Source organism: Pseudophryne corroboree, chromosome 12, assembly GCF_028390025.1.
Source record: "Pseudophryne corroboree isolate aPseCor3 chromosome 12, aPseCor3.hap2, whole genome shotgun sequence".
NCBI lineage: Eukaryota > Metazoa > Chordata > Amphibia > Anura > Myobatrachidae > Pseudophryne > Pseudophryne corroboree.
In genome coordinates, this window is record NC_086455.1 from 22579067 (window position 1) to 22595733 (window position 16667).

Sequence of the window (16667 nt, forward strand, 5' to 3'; positions counted from 1 at the left end):
TGCAAGTTTTCAAAATGTCATTGTGTGGGCAGAGAGGGGGCACAGGAAAGAAGAAGCTGATTATTGTATAACACGTTCAGATGCTGTAACAGTATCACTGCCTCACACCACTGAGGTCATGGGTTCAATTCCCACCACAGCCTTAACTGTGTGGAGTTTGTATATTCTCCCCTTGCTTGGGTGGGTTTCCTCCAGGTACTCCGGTTTTCCTACCACACTCCAAAATATAGTAGTAGGTTAATTTGCTCCCCCCACCAAAAAAAATAAAATAACCCTAGTGTGTATTAGTGTGTGCGTGTACATGTGTATAGGGCAGATTTGACTACTTTGCGGCCCCCTCCTTCCTGGGGGCGTGCCACCCCACCCCCTTCCCGCTATAGGCACGTGTCATCGGATACCCTTGGACTGCCCACTTGTTTTCTGCTGTGGGGACGGGGGGGCGGGGGGGCAGAGGAGCTGGCAGGGAAAGCGGGAGACTCGGCCGAGAGGGCCACCCGATTTTCTGTGTTAAATTCTGTGTTTAAACTAATGAAAAGTAGAACATCCACAGGAATATTAATTAAAAAACATACATATTTTGAAACTTCCCACCTGATCCCCATTTTACAGTCCATGACACAGGGCTCATCAAAGTCATTTAGAAGATCATCCAGCTGGATGTAACTTTCCCCATCTCTTTCCGTCACCCCATGGAATCTGGGAACGCAGACAGCAAGCGAGTCATTCATGAGTAGCTCAAAGCAAATTTTCTCATTTTCAGAGTAGCGCTTTAAAATAGTTCCCCCTGCCGCTGCTTTGAAGCTCCCTAGGGAAGAAGATATTACAAAAATATATATCAGCATTGTGGAATTGTACATTGTGTCATTCTACTGCTGTCCACACTAGCTAAGACAATGCATTTATTTTCTGGGGGGGAAAAATATACGTTTACTGTCAACATGAAAAGGGATGTTTGAAAGTGGAACAAAACTGGAGACGTCGTGTATACAAATAATAGCAGTAATTCTAATACAATTTGTAAAGAAATGATGAAACACAAATGCTGAAAGACATGTAAAAATAGCCATGAAAAAAGGCACTTTCATTATAAATAGCCACAATTTCAAGAATTTCCTATTGTAACCTGTGCAGAGTCAATTTTCTTGTGCCTGTAGCACATTCTATTAAGACTGTGATGACCGCCTGTGGAACACAGCAATAACCAGCACTTATTTTATGGAACATTGAAGAACTGGGTGAGAGGTTTTATAATGGACACTAAACAGATCTTTAGTATCTTACATCTATTGTTGCGTCCAATAATCCTCTGCTTCTGTGCACGGATGTCTATTACCCATCTGTGCTTGCCACTTTACAATTACCAGCTGTTTTCTAAGTGCTACAATCTAATACAGATTAGGTCTGTATGAGGGCAATTCAACCGTGTTTTAGGAGCAATGGCTGACGGCAGCAATTCAATTGTTCTGCCATTCTGGCGTGATCTGGCTCTAACATTTCTAGGTGGCAAGCAGATATGTGTGAACAGTGTTTGGGCACCCTAATGGGATTTTTCGTATTGTGGAGACTACTTTAGATGGGATTAGCCGCTATACAACCTGTGTATTTGGGCACTTAAAAAGTAATGGGCACCCAATCAGAGCAACAATTGAATTGCTCTGATGGGAACCCAAAAAAACTACTGAACCAGACCTTATGAGCTTTAGAAAATTGAACCCCACTTGACTATTGAATGGAGCCCTAATTGATTACCAGTGGCTAGTACACAATCCAATTCTGGTGGCTAGTATACAAAACGGAGCCCATTCTTTGTAATGTTTCTTGCCTTACTGGTGTGATCAGTTTCTCAAACTATGAGCACCCGCACCCCTGTATTATAGCTTTCCTCTCCTAAGAACTTTCACTTCTGTAATGTTGCAAAATCATGTAGTACTGTAGCAAGTAGAAAATATTGCAATGGTTTAAACATTTTCAGCATGTAAAAATAACTAATATGTCATAGATTATATCTTTCTTTAATCTAAAACACATTTATATAATCCCCCAGGCTTTATCAGGTCTATGCTAAATTTTTTGTTACAGTGGTAAGATCAAAGGCCAGGTTTTTTTTTTTAACATATTAGTAATTCAATGTTAGCGGATAAACATAAATAAACAAAAAATAAAACTTTCTTAATATTATCAAATATTTAAAAAGCTTAATAGATAAGGTAAAATGTACACATACAATGTAGCTATATATAAATGGAATTTCCAGCTCTTTGTTTACCTATAGACCTTGAATTATGTATAATGCGGATATCGGACCATTGCGCTGCCTGGATCACTTTTGTTCAATCAGCGCTTTATATAGCGCACGGATGAGAATACCGGTTGTGAGTATGGTACCCCTGACACACACAACACAACAGAACTTTGTTGTTACTAGTAAAATACAAAACAAAACAACCCCCCCCCCCCCCCCTACTTTTTGCATCATAGTGATATCAGCTGTAAATAATAATTCTTATGTGGAAACCAAATGTATTATCGTGAGTCATAGTTACCAACAGCTGAAAAAACTGGTTCCTGGATATATTCATATAGTTTTACAATCTTTTTATTTATTTAACAGCAGCATTACACTGACAGCAAACAATGAAAATTTACCCAGGAGGAGATATGTCAAAACTTGGAAAGAGATACAGTACAGACCAGCCCTTCACTGTCACTGTACAGTTAGAAGCTGATTGGTTGGTACTTTAACTCACTCCACTTTAACTTTCTCCAAGGTTCGATACGTATCCCCACTAGTGAGAAATGACTAATCTATCACAGCTGTGAGAACTGTGGCCCTCATTCCGAGTTGATCGCTCGCTAGCTACTTTTAGCAGCCGTGCAAACGCATAGTCGCCGCCCACGGGGGAGTGTATTTTCGCTTTGCAAGAGTGCGAACGCCTGTGCAGCCGAGCGGTACAAAAACATTTTGTGCAAAACAAGACCAGCCCTGTAGTTACTTATTCTGTGCGATGATTGCTGCGACGAAGGTCCCGGAATTGACGTCAGATACCCGCCCTGCAAGCGCCTGGACACGCCTGCGTTATTCCAAACACTCCCAGAAAACGGTCAGTTGACACCCATAAACTCCCACTTCTTGTCAATCTCCTTGCGATCGGCTGTGCAAATGGAATCGTCGCTAGAAGCAGTACTAAATAATGATGCTCTTTGTACCCGTATGCCACGCGTGCATATTGCGGCCCATACGCATACGTAGTTTTGCCTTTTTTTAAATGATCGCTACGCAGCGAACACTGGCAGCTAGCGATCGACTCGGAATGAGGGCCTGTAGCACATAAACAAAGCTTAAAGTATCAACTTTTTATAAGAGGTGGAGGAAAGGGGGTGGTCGTCTCTGGGATCAGAGCGGCTTGCCAGACACAGGCAAAGAGGGGAATTGTAAGAAGGAAGCGCCTTATTCCGATTTATGGAAGTGAGTGGTGCCAGGGAGTGGTTATTTTGGGGGAAAAGAGTAACAAAGCAATCAGACTTTCATCACTGCAGTAAATCAATGGATTAAGACATGGCGAGTTAGGATCTTTCCAGACCTTGTCGTTTTGGGATCTGGCAGAATTACAAAACAGAGTTGTTGATGGGGTGCCATAGTAACCAGACAAAAGGATCTTGTTCCCGGGTATTTTTTGTCCCTGAGAACTGCCCTTGCTTTCAGAATTTACCAACTGAGCAAGACGCTGAATTACTGGATACAAATGTCATTGGCTTTATAAGTTAATGTTTCTCACACAGAAGTATTTGTAATACCAAAACACGACAACGCAGCCAATATTAGCAACATTTCTTGATGGGGATTTTTGTACATGAAAGTGAATGGCTGTGCCTTAGAGAGAGTAGAAGTTAATACCCTGACTGGTTAGAGATCAGAGCTTCATTGTCCTTAAAGAAAAAAATAATACTCACAAAACAACTGGAAGGAGTTCTCCGTTATACACCATGCCATACTGCTAGATTATGACTGTGCAGAAAGTGCAGGTGATCTAGTGTACATTATGGGTTGGGTATGTGAGACCGACAGTTGGGATCCCGGCGATCAGCATACAGACTCCGGGATCCCAACCGCCAGAATGTCGAAAGCGGGCCGAGCGCAACGTAACTCGCTACGTTCGCCATAGGTTCTTTTCCCATTCCATGGGTGTCGTGGACACCCGCGAGTGGGAATAGCCCTCAGCCCCCTGTCGGCATTCTGGCGGTCGGGATCCCGACGTCGGTATGCTGACCGCTGGTCTCTTAACTACATCCCTTCAAAAACGTCATCTTTTCAATTACCGGTACATAACATTTCATTAAGCCTAAAGAAGGATTTTCAAGCACTGGAGAACGGTGTCTTCAGGTGGGTTCGGTATGTGTTACCCCCGCGGGTGGAACCTAAACCTAACCCCCCCCTCTCCTGCAGCCTAACCCTAAAGGTGCATACACACTGGGCGATTTTCGCCCTGCCCAGCGATGTCAGCTGGGGTGAGTGGCTTTCTATAGCAGGACACTATGGAAGGCTGTCCACCCCGCAGTTCATCTACTGGTAATAGCAGCAGATGAACAGCGGCCGCTGGCGATGAAGCGGGGCATACACACTGGGCGGTTTTGAGCTGGAAGCAGCTCAACACACCAAAAGTGACCTGCTTTCAGCTCAAAAATCGCCCAGTGTGTATGGGCCTTTACCGTCCCCCCTTAGTGCCTAACCCTAACCTCCCCGGGTGGTACCTAAACCTAACCCCCCCTCCCTTAAATAAACAATAGGGGTACGGTTCCTACAATGTACAATAGAAACATGGCAGTCAGTCCTTAAAAATGGAGAACAGAAGTCTAACCATAGAGATAATGTAACCAGCAACTATACATTATAGAATAAATATCTGCAGTATTATTAAACTAATAATGCATGCTGCTTCACCTTAATATGTCCTGTTGCGTTACAATCAATTACTACTGGAGTGATCAATTATCTCTAAAAAAAGTACATGTATTAATCCATTTATATAGTACATGAATTGTTTAATTTCACGCTCCCGTCTATTCTGCCAAGTAATCACGAATAAGTGAATTTTCACTTACTTTTACTTAGAATATGAGAATACACCTCAAACTCATTTACCAAATATATCAATATTGTATCCTTATACTATAACATGTGTGTATTACTGTACACACAATGGGTGGAATTCAATTGTTTGAAAAGTCGGTTGGGGGTCTGTTTTTTCCCTGTCTATAAGATAGGAAAAAACAGACTCCCAACTGACTTTTCAAATAATTGAATACCCCCAATTATGTATTCAGGATTTCTTGAGATGGGCTTCCAAATACAATCCACAATCTCCCACTCTGCGGAACATTGGAGCAAGTGCGGGAGTCTGGGGGAGCTGTAGAAGAACAGAGTAATGACCCTGGACATAAATGTACACATTGGTATTTTTATACACTGCTTACTGTATGAATACAATATTAATATTTAAACACTATAGATGGTCTATAATATACGCTGTATCAAACACGTTTAATATAAATAACATAAGTGGCCAGGAAAAGGTTAAACATCCCATAATAAATAGGATTTTAATACCTACCGGTAAATCCTTTTCTCCTAGTCCGTAGAGGATGCTGGGGACTCCAAAAGGACCATGGGGGTATAGACGGGATCCGCAGGAGCTTGGGCACACTAAAAAGACTTTGACTGGGTGTGAACTGGCTCCTCCCTCTATGCCCCTCCCCCAGACCTCAGTTATAGGAACTGTGCCCAGGAGAGACGGACATTTCGAGGAAAGGATTTTTGTTAAACTAAGGGCGAAAAACATACCAGCCCACACCACAAACACACCGTACAACTGGATCAGCAGGAAACCAGATAACAGTATGAACTAACAACAGCAACAAGCTGAATATAACTGATACACAAACCACGTGTAACCGAAAATAACCAGTATCAATACAACTGCAAGGAACAGTCCGCACTGGGATGGGCGCCCAGCATCCTCTACGGACTAGGAGAAAAGGATTTACCGGTAGGTATTAAAATCCTATTTTCTCTTACGTCCTACAGGATGCTGGGGACTCCAAAAGGACCATGGGGTCTATACCAAAGCTCTAGAGCGGGCAGGAGAGTGCGGACGACTCTGCAGCACCGACTGAGCAAACATGAGGTCCTCATCAGCCAGGGTATCAAACTTGTAGAACTTAGCAAAAGTGTTTGAACCCGACCACGTAGCTGCTCGGCAAAGTTGAAGTGCCGAGACCCCTCGGGCAGCCGCCCAAGATGAGCCCACCTTCCTGGTAGAATGGGCCTTTACGGACTTCGGCAACGGTAGCCCAGCCGAAGAATGAGCTTGCTGAATCGTATTACAAATCCAGCGTGCAATAGTTTGCTTAGAAGCAGGATTACCAATCTTGTTGGAAGCATACAGGACAAACAGGGCCTCTGTCTTCCTAGTAAGAGCCGTTCTGGCGACATAAATATTCAAAGCTCTTACAACATCAAGAGATTTTGGGACCGCCACAGCATCCGTAGCCACAGGTACCACAATAGGTTGGTTTATGTGAAACGAAGAAACCACCTTCGGCAGAAATTTTTGACGAGTCCTCAATTCCGCTCTATCCGAATAAAAGATCAAATATGGGCTCTTGTGAGACAAAGCCGCCAGCTCGGACACTCGTTTGGCAGATGCCAGAGCCAAAAGCATGACCACTTTCCAAGTGAGAAACTTTAACTCAACCTTACGCAAAGGCACAAACCAGTGAGACATAAGAAACTGCAAGACCACTTCAAGATCCCACGGCGCCCCGGGTGGCACAAATGGAGGATGGATATGCAGCACTCCCTTCACGAAAGTCTGAACCTCAGGAAGGACGGCAAATTCCTTTTGAAAGAAAATAGATAAAGCCGAAATCTGCACTTTGATGGAACCCAATTTCAGGCCTGCATCCACGCCTGCCTGCAAAAAATGGAGGAAACGACCCAAGTGAAACTCCTCCGCAGGAGCTGCTTTGGTTTCACACCACGACACATACTTTCTCCAAATACGGTGATAATGTTTCGCCGTGACTTCCTTCCTAGCCTTAAGGAGAGTGGGGATGACCTCCCCGGGAATACCCTTCCGAACTAAAATTTTGCGTTCAACTTCCACGCCGTCAAACGCAGCTGCGATAAGTCCAGAAACAGGCAGGGCCCCTGCAGTAACAGGTCTTCTCTTAGAGGAAGCGGCCAGGGATCTTCCACTAGTAATTCCTGAAGATCCGGATACCAGGCCCTCAGTGGCCAATCTGGAGCGACGAGTATTGCCTGAACCCTTGTTCGCCTTATGATCCTCAACACCTTTGGAATGAGAGGAAGCGGAGGGAAAACATACACCGACTGAAACACCCACGGAGTCACCAGGGCGTCCACCGCACAGGCTTGGGGGTCCCTTGACCTGGAACAATACTTCGGAAGCTTCTTGTTGAGGCGAGACGCCATCATGTCTATCAGAGGAGTTCCCCAACGTCTTGTCACTTCTGCCAAAACCTCTTGATGAAGAGCCCACTCTCCTGGATGGAGATCATGTCTGCTGAGAAAGTCTGCTTCCCAGTTGTCCACGCCCGGGAGGAAGACTGCTGACAGAGCGCTCACGTGCTGTTCCGCCCAGCGGAGTATTCTTGTGGCTTCCGCCATTGCCGCCCTGCTCCTTGTTCCGCCTTGGCGGTTTACGTACGCCACCGCTGTTATGTTGTCCGACTGGATCAGGACAGGGAGACCCTGAAGAAAGCTCTACGCTTGCAGGAGGCCGTTGTAAATGGCTCTTAACTCGAGAACATTTATGTGGAGAGAAGATTCCTGGCTTGACCATTTTCCCTGGAAACTTCTTCCCTGTGCTACTGCGCCCCAGCCTCGGAGACTTGCATCTGTGATCAGCAGGACCCAGTCCTGGATTCCGAAACGGCGTCCCTCTAGAAGGTGAGAGCCTTGCAGCCACCACAAGAGAGAAATCCTGGCCCTGGAAGATAGACTTATTTTCCAGTGCATGTGTAGGTGAGACCCGGAACATTTGTCCACCCTGGCATGAAACCTGACAAATGGAATGGCTTCGTAAGCCGCCACCATCTTCCCTAGCACTCGAGTGCATTGATGAATTGACACTCTTGCCGGTCTCAGAAACTCCTTGACCATGGTCTGTATTTCCAGAGCTTTGTCCGCCGGAAGAAACACTCTCTGTAGTTCCGTGTCTAGGATCATGTCCAGGAAGGGCAGCCGAGTCGTCGGCAACGTCTGACATTGGTAATGACAATCCTGCACCGCAAATCTTAGGAAGGCCTGAAGCGGAGGATATATATCGGGATGTGCAAGTAGGCATCCTTTATGTCGACTGACGCCATAAAATCCCCCCCTTCTAGGCTGGAGATCACAGCTCGAAGAGATTCCATCTTGAACTTGAAAGTTTTCAAGTATGGATTGAGGGATTTCAGGTTCAGAATCGGTCTGACCGAACCGTCCGGCTTCGGTACGACAAAGAGGCTCGAATAGAACCCTCCCCCCCGTTGGGACGGGGGAACAGGTAAAATGACCCTCTGTTGACACAACTTTTGTATTGCAGCATTTACCACTTCTCTTTCTGGAAGAGAAACTGTCAAGGCCGATTTGAAAAAGCGGCGGGGGGGGGGGGGGGGGGGGGGGTATCTCCTGAAACTCCAGCTTGTACCCTTGGGACACTATGTCTAAGACCCAAGGATCCAGGGCTGATTGAAACCAGGCCTGACTGAAGATTCGGAGACGGCCCCCCACCGGCACGGACTCCCGCAGGGGAGCCCCAGCGTCATGCGGTGGACTTGGTAGAGGCGGGGGAGGACTTTTGGTCATGGGTGCCTGACACTGCAGGCGACTTCTTTCCCCTTCCTCTACCCTTTGAAGCGAGGAAGGACGAGCCCTTGCCTCTTCTGTATTTATTAGGCCGAAAGGACTGCATCTGCTGATGAGGCACCTTTTTCTGTTGAGTGGGAACATAAGGAAGAAAAGATGACTTACCCGCAGTAGCGGTAGACACCAGGTCAGCAAGGCCGTCACCAAACAAGACACTACCTTTGAAGGGGAGAGCTTCCATATTTTTCTTGGAGTCGGCATCAGCATTCCATTGATGGATCCACAGCACCCTCCTGGCCGAGACCGCCATGGCATTGGCTCTTGATCCCAAGAGGCCAACATCCCTCGCCACATCCTTTAGGTAATCTGCAGCGTCCTTGATATAACCAAGAGTCAAAAGAATGTTATCCTTATCAAGGGTATCCTTAGCAGAAGCGAAATTATCAGCCCATTTAGCAATAGCACTACTCACCCATACCGACGCCACAGCAGGTCTGAGCAATGCACCAGTATTAACGAAAATGGCCTTCAAAGACGTCTCCAGTTTGCGATCCGCCGGATCCTTGAGAGCAGCCGTGTCAGGGGACGGAAGCGCCACCTTCTTGGACAAACGGGATAGAGCCTTGTCGACATTTGGAGACGACTCCCATTTTTCCCTGTCATCAGAGGGGAAAGGATACACCATAAAAATTCTCTTGGGAATCTGCCACCTCTTGTCCGGCGACTCCCAAGCTTTTTCACAAAGAGCATTCATTTCATAAGAGGGGGGAAATTTCACCTCAGGTTTTTTTCCTTTAAATAGGCAAATCCTTGTGTCCCGAACAGCAGGTTCGTCAGAGATATGTAAAACATCTTTAATAGCCACAATCATGTACTGAATACTCCTAACTACCCTTCGGTGTAAAGTAGCCTCATTGAAATCGACATCGGAATCAGAGTCCGTGTCAGCATCAGTATCTACCATCTGGGTAAATGAACGTTTTTGTGACCCTGAGGGGGTCTGTACCTGAGCCAAAGCATCCTCCATGGATTTTCTCCATGCTTGTGTCTGAGAATCAGATTTATCCAGCCTCTTAGACAATAAAGCCACATTAGCATTAAGTGTACTTAACATAGTAACCCAATCAGCAGTCGGCTGTGCCGACAGAGCCATTTCCAGCTCCTTTTCTGTGCCCCCAGTAATTGCCTCCGGGGAGGAACACTCAGCCTTAGACATGCCGACACGTAGTACCGACACCCCCACACTCACACTGGCCAAATAAGGGGACAGCCTACAGGGAAGCCTGGAGAGAGAAACACAGAGGGAGTATGCCAGCTCACACGCCAGCGCCCATATACCACACAACTATAATATATGATAGTAGCGCTGCTTAATAAGAAAGCACCAATTTTTCTGTGGCCACCCCCCCCGTTTTGCTCCCTTTTACTTGTGAGGAGCTTGGAGGACCGGGCCAGCGTCTCTGCAGCGGCTGTGGAGAGAAGAAAATGGCGCTGGTGAGCTGTGCGGCTAAGCCCCGCCCCTTCCCGGCGCGCTTCAGTCCTGCTCAAATTTGAAAATTTTTATACTGGCGGGGGTATTATATACAGCAGAGCTTCTCAAACTCTGTCCTCGGGGGCACACACAGTGCATGTTTTGCGGGTCTCCTCACAGAATCTGTGGACCTTTTAAAATGTGTCAGTGAGTAATTAATACACCTGTGCACCTGCTGGGTGACCTGCAAAACATGCACTGTGTGTGCCCCCGAGGACCGAGTTTGAGAACCTCTGATATACAGTGCCCGGGCACCGAATATGCCTTTAGCCAGTCCTATTGACCCTAGTAACTGCTGCCCAGGGCGCTCTTCCCCAGCTCCCTGCACCCGGTGAGTGCAGTTGGTGTGTGGGAGCATGGAGCGCAGAGCGACCGCTGCGCTGTACCTCCGTTACTGAAGTCTTCTGCCGTCACTGAAGTCTTCTGTTCTTCTCATACTCACCCGGCTTCTTTCTTCTGGCTTCTGTGAGGGGGGTGACGGCGCGGCTCCAGGAACAAGCAGCTAGGCGAACCAAGTGATCGAACCCTCTAGAGCTAATGGTGTCCAGTAGCCTAAGAAGCAGAGCCCTTAACTAAGAAGAAGTAGGTCTGACTTCTCTCCCCTCAGTCCCACGATCCACGATGCAGGGAGCCTGTAGCCAGCAGGTCTCTCTGAAAATAAAAAACCTAACAAAAGTCTTTCTAGAGAAACTCAGTAGAGCTCCCCTAGTGTGTGTCCAGTCACTCCTGGGCACAAAGTCTAACTGAGGTCTGGGGGAGGGGCATAGAGGGAGGAGTCAGTTCACACCCAGTCAAAGTCTTTTTAGTGTGACCAAGCTCCTGCGGATCCCGTCTATACCCCATGGTCCTTTTGGAGTCCCCAGCATCCTCTAGGACGTAAGAGAAAATAAACTACAGAACAGCACTTTCAAAGCGCACATTCTCCCACCTCATGGTAAGGCTCCTGTCTCTTTTTGCTGGCAGCTACTCTCTGGTCCAGTGCACCGATTAAGGACTCAGAGCCACACATACAGCAAACTTAGTAGAAGAAGCTGCTACCCCTGTGCATGAGCAGCAGCTCTGCTCTGTCCCTTGCACTGCATGTTGTGGCGGCAGCTCTAGTAATTTTACTATACTATTGTTATTTATGTCATAATTTTAGCTGCAGGCCAAGAGGAGGGGGGTTTCTGGGCAACCGTAACCTCTGTGTTTGCCTATGGTTATATATACTTATCAGTGCTTCCTTATAACTGAATTTACTAGTGGAACCGGGAAACAACACGTACTTGGGGGGGTATTCCCAAGATTTACCCAGTGACTAATTGCAGGCAAAAATCCCAAAGACTACTCAATTACAAATGCCCTGTGCCAAAAATTGGTACTGTGGCGTAAAAACCCACTGATCATGCGAAAACTGCAGAATTAATGTGTTTTTTTCCAGGGCGAACCCAATTTTGTGTATTTTTCAGCAGACTTTACCCCACAGCTCCAGGAACTGCGAGGCTCAGTCTGACTGCGGGAACCGGCGCTGTGGGTAAGCCCCCGCTAACTGAATACCTCCAGCGCTGCAATTAGCCGCTAATTGAATGCCCCATTTAGGGGTAGATCCTATTAAGGGTTCATTACTTTTAGCCTTCAAAATGGCACTAGCAAGTTTGGCTATATGCCGCGCTTACGGTACCTCCGGACTCGCCGATATTTGTTCTCAGCCCTAGGGTGGTTCCTTTGTCTTAAAATAAATAACTGACAGACACATTATAAGAAGCACATCATCACTATCATAACATCGAAACAAATGTTATCAAGGTCATTCGTATATTTCTTTTAATGTCACTCATTTGCTTCTGATGGTTTTTTTGGTTTTTTTATACATCACTGTAGATTAATTGCCTTGGTTTCCTGAGCACAACCTGTGCAGGGGAGTAAATCATTAACCACCGGCCAAGGTTAGAACCATGAACACGCCAGGTGCTCCCCAACGCTCTTAATCTGTAAGAACGCAAGTACCACGTACAGCCCGGATAAACACATGGGTAGCGACAAGAGTTGGGCCGGTCAGACGAATAACATTTATATTCTACACCGGCGAAGGAGAAAGATTAGATTGAATGAGAAGTTTCTCTGCTTTTTATTTTTTATAGATATATATATATTCTGCCAATCAGTGACTGAGTTAGCTCGGCTCTTTGCTTATCTTATCAGCTAGATGACATATTACGGTTTCCTTACATGAGAAATGTAACAGCACGGTGTTGGTGACTCCAGCTGTTTTCCCACCACACCTTTTATACATTCCCCAGCCCTACTGAGCAAGAAGGAGTATAGGAAAGGAAATTCCGGAACTGAAGAACACAATTAAGATACAACAGGATTCTGTTTAGGTAAAGAAAGCTCAGAGGAACCCCACCCCAGAACAGATCGAAAGCAAGTGGACATCAAATCGGGATTTCTGCTTGTGTGAAAGCAGACGGCTGGGATCCGGAACCTGTTCTTATCCAGGGCCTGAGCTGAGACATAGGAATTTACCAGCTTGCTAGACCCGGCAAATTCCTGGCAAGCATGTCCGACAGGGGTATCCGTTACACCAGCAAGTGCAAATATCGATGGGTTGCCAGCTTTGTTTGCAGAGATTTTATCCTTTCATTCCTCCACTGCCCCTGACGATTTGACCCTTAACGCCCATAATTGTGTGGACCAGAAGCCTCTGTAATCAATAAACCGACTGATACTTAGGGTTAAATTATAGGTCAGTGGTTCCCAAAAGCAGTCCTCATGGCAAAACAACAGTCCAGGTTTTAGGATATCCCTGGCTTTCAGATGAAGGCTGCATACAAGTAATTCCCCTTAATAGAGAGGCATGTAAAGAGAGTCACAAGTATCAAGGAAAGTCATGTCACCAGAGACCATGGTCCATGTTTCCACACGTTACGGTTTTGTTTGTCAGGAATGTACAATGTCATGGGCCTGAATCTGCTAACGATGGCAACCCCTCAGCTAGGCTTGGTCTCCAAGAAAATGGGCCTGTGTCAGTCAGTGCATAGTGCAGCCACAGACCCTCTCTCAGATGGGGTGCTACTAAGACCTTCATCACTCACTGGTCATTTCCAGATTGGACTACTGTAATCTGTTCCTATCTGGCCTCCCTGACAACTGTCTCTATTACTCAAATCTATCCTCAATGATGCTGCCCAGCTTATCTTCATCTCCAAACATACTATGTCTGCCTCACGTCTCTTACAAGCACTACACCGGCTCCCCATCCCCTTCAGAATCCAACTCAAGCTTCTCACAGTCACCTATAAGGCCTCACCCACTCCTCTCCCATTTACATATCTGACCTTTTCTCCCATTACACTCCCGTCCTCTTCTCTCCACAAACGTACGCCGCCTCTCCTGCAAACTCTACCTCTCCCTATCAGACTCTCCACAAAACTTCAAAAGGGCTCTTAAGACCCACTTCTTCATCCAGCCTAGCCGTCTCTCATACCAACCCTCTCTTCCATGCACACTAACTACCCCATTCACCTTACCCTTGTCTGTCTGCCCCTCCCCTTTAGAATGTAAGCTCTCACGAGCAGGGCCCTCCCCCCTCATGTGCTTTTCCTTCTCTTACTTAGGACTATCTACTCCATACTCCTTATATTGGCACCTAGCCCTCGGTTTTGCTCTTTGGCCTCCCTGCTGCTTATGTCAGTGTCATATCTGCTGATGCAGCAATGTTTATATACCTTGTACTTGTCCCTACATTGTCTTGTACTCTAAGTCGCTGTTTTTCTTGTTTCTTGGTTAGGCGCTGTGGAACCATTGTGGCTGCGGAACCCGTGTGGCACCATACAATTAAAGGATAATAAGAATAGTAATAGTCATGTACAAATAGGTCTAGTTTCACTGCTATACAGTCAGACGTGTGGCTGTTACTATGACGGCATGGAACCAAGCTGTTAGAAGATGGGACGCTTCTATTTCAGAGGAGTGTGACCAAGCTCCGGTATCACAGACACCAATCTAATATCAAGGGGCATTGCAAGAATGGGAATATAGGGGCAGATGTATTAACCTGGAGAAGGCATAAGGAAGTGATAAACCAGTGCTATGTGCAAGGTGATAAATGAACTAGCCAATCAGCTCCAATATGTAAATTAACAGTTAGGAGCTGATTGGCTGGTGCGTGTATCACCTTGCACATATCACTGGTTTATCACTTCCTTATGCCTTCTCCAGGTTAATACATCTGCCCCATAATTCTCACGGACATCCTCTTCACCTCTTACGGCAAAATATACAGCATGTGTTGAAGGTCACAAAACCCTTAAGTATTAAGATTACAGAGAGCTAACACACAGCAGCAGCAGCGGGTGGAGCAGTGAAACCACAATTTTAGCTGAGAACCGCGTAACATTAACAGGGTGGCAGGATGTAATGACACCATAAAGTCTCTACAGCTCCACAGACCACCAGGACTCTGTTCATTACATGGGGCCGGTCACTGGTCCCGTAATAAATCAATCAAAAAGTTGGGGGGGGGGGGAAGGAAAAAACACACAAAAAACTTGTGTCGACCATTTGTTTATTGACCATTGTCATGTTGACCTTTTGACTATGTCGTACCTGTCAACCTAATGCATGTCAACCATATGGGGTCGACCTACTGACTTATCAAGCTAGACATCATAGACCTATACATTGGGACCCGTGCAGCCAGGGCCTGGGGAAGGTCAGCATAGGACTGGTTCCAGAAATATGTAAGAACACAAATAAATAAATCAAAAAGTACATTTTATTATTTAAAAAATTGTTTATTTTAGTACCACAAGTTAAATTCATTTATAAAAACAGAAAACAATGATAGATTCCTTTTAACTTTTTACACCGCAGCAGAAAAGGACTGGTATGATTTGCTATAGGTGTACGTATTGTGTTCTACATGGAGCTGGCAATGGCAAAACACAAGGGTTATAGAAAGTGCTTTACCCACTGGCCTGGCATGGCTTCATCTGCTGCGACCACACCAGGCTGTGCTCTCCCTGACATGGTCGCATCAGCTTTAACCTATTCTTATCCGATGTAGGAGTGGTGATCCACAAGATGATACCAAGCAAAGAGCTGCCACACCACCCTTCCAGGTGGGAAATCCTTCCTGACCCCATAAATGGCAATCTGATTAATTACCTGGATCAACTTCTCCAATAACACATTGTTATAATGGGAAGCAGTTAGCTTCCCGGCAGTCAATATACCGGCGCCGGGATCCCCGAGGGACGGCGCAATGCCGGCGTCTACATACTGACGCCGCTCGGGATGTTTGCGTCACATTACCAACAGCCAGCATCCCGATCGCCCTCACAGCAGGACGCGCTGGCGTCCTGCCACAGGGGGTGGGAGGTTAGGTTTAGGCAGGAGAAGGGCAGTTAGGGTTAGGAGACAGGGACGGGAAGGTTAGGGTTAGGGATCGGGGAGGGAGGGTTAGGTTTAGGCACTCAGAAGGGGAGATTAGGGTTAGGCATCAAGCGGGGAGTGTTAGATTTAGGTAGCGGGGAAGGGAGGGTTAGGGTTAGGCACCCACAAGGGAGGTTTAGCGTAGGGAAAAGGTGAGGGTTAGGAGGATTAATGGGGGTCTGTTGGGATTCTGATGGACGGGATGCCACTGTCCGTATACGGACAGCCGGCATCCCGTCCATCGCAAAATCATACTGATCCCCATTATAATTATGGGTATGATTGATCCATGGACAGATTCATGTAATGAATTGGCAGTCACCACCTCTCTTGGTAAGCCGCACCATATTCTGAATGGCTAGGGATTCCATGGACAATTGTGATATGACATCACGGACCGCATATCTTTAATTCACTCACCTGTGTGGCCGGCAAGCTGCACCCACCGTCTCTTGAAAGGGCTAATCACAGGAATATTCACAATGGTCCTTATCTTCTGCCAGGATTTGTTCTGCAAGCGAAAGGTAGAACATTGGTATAGAACATAAAACATATACAGTACAGTAAAGGTTGTTCAAGCAATTCATTATTATTATTGTTGCAGCATGTAAGACTCCACAGTGCTCACAGCTCCGGAGAGATTGCACACATGTAGAGATAGGGTAGGGAGGGTCCTGCTTGTGCGTGAGCTTATAATCAGCCAGGAGAATATCAGGACTGATGCAACAGGAGGGTCAATCTGCGTAGGTAATTATATGACCCCAACACTCTATAAGACTGTATACCTAATCTACTGGTCATTATATATGTAACACATGAAACTGGAGAATGAAGTTAAAAGTAATAACCCCT

The 16667-nt window shown here is 46.3% G+C and overlaps 1 protein-coding gene across 1 annotated transcript in view; it reads right to left on the bottom strand.

Moving 5' to 3' along the window:
• The window catches only part of LOC134980388 (inositol-trisphosphate 3-kinase A-like), a 118892-nt gene that overhangs the window by 23120 nt on the left and 79105 nt on the right, over positions 1–16667 (bottom strand). Inside the window, exons 2-3 of the mRNA XM_063947191.1 lie at positions 16236–16326; positions 592–805 (exon numbers count right to left, since the gene is read on the bottom strand). Of these exons, the coding sequence (XP_063803261.1) occupies positions 592–805; positions 16236–16326 (305 nt within the window). The remainder of the gene's footprint in view (positions 1–591; positions 806–16235; positions 16327–16667) is intronic.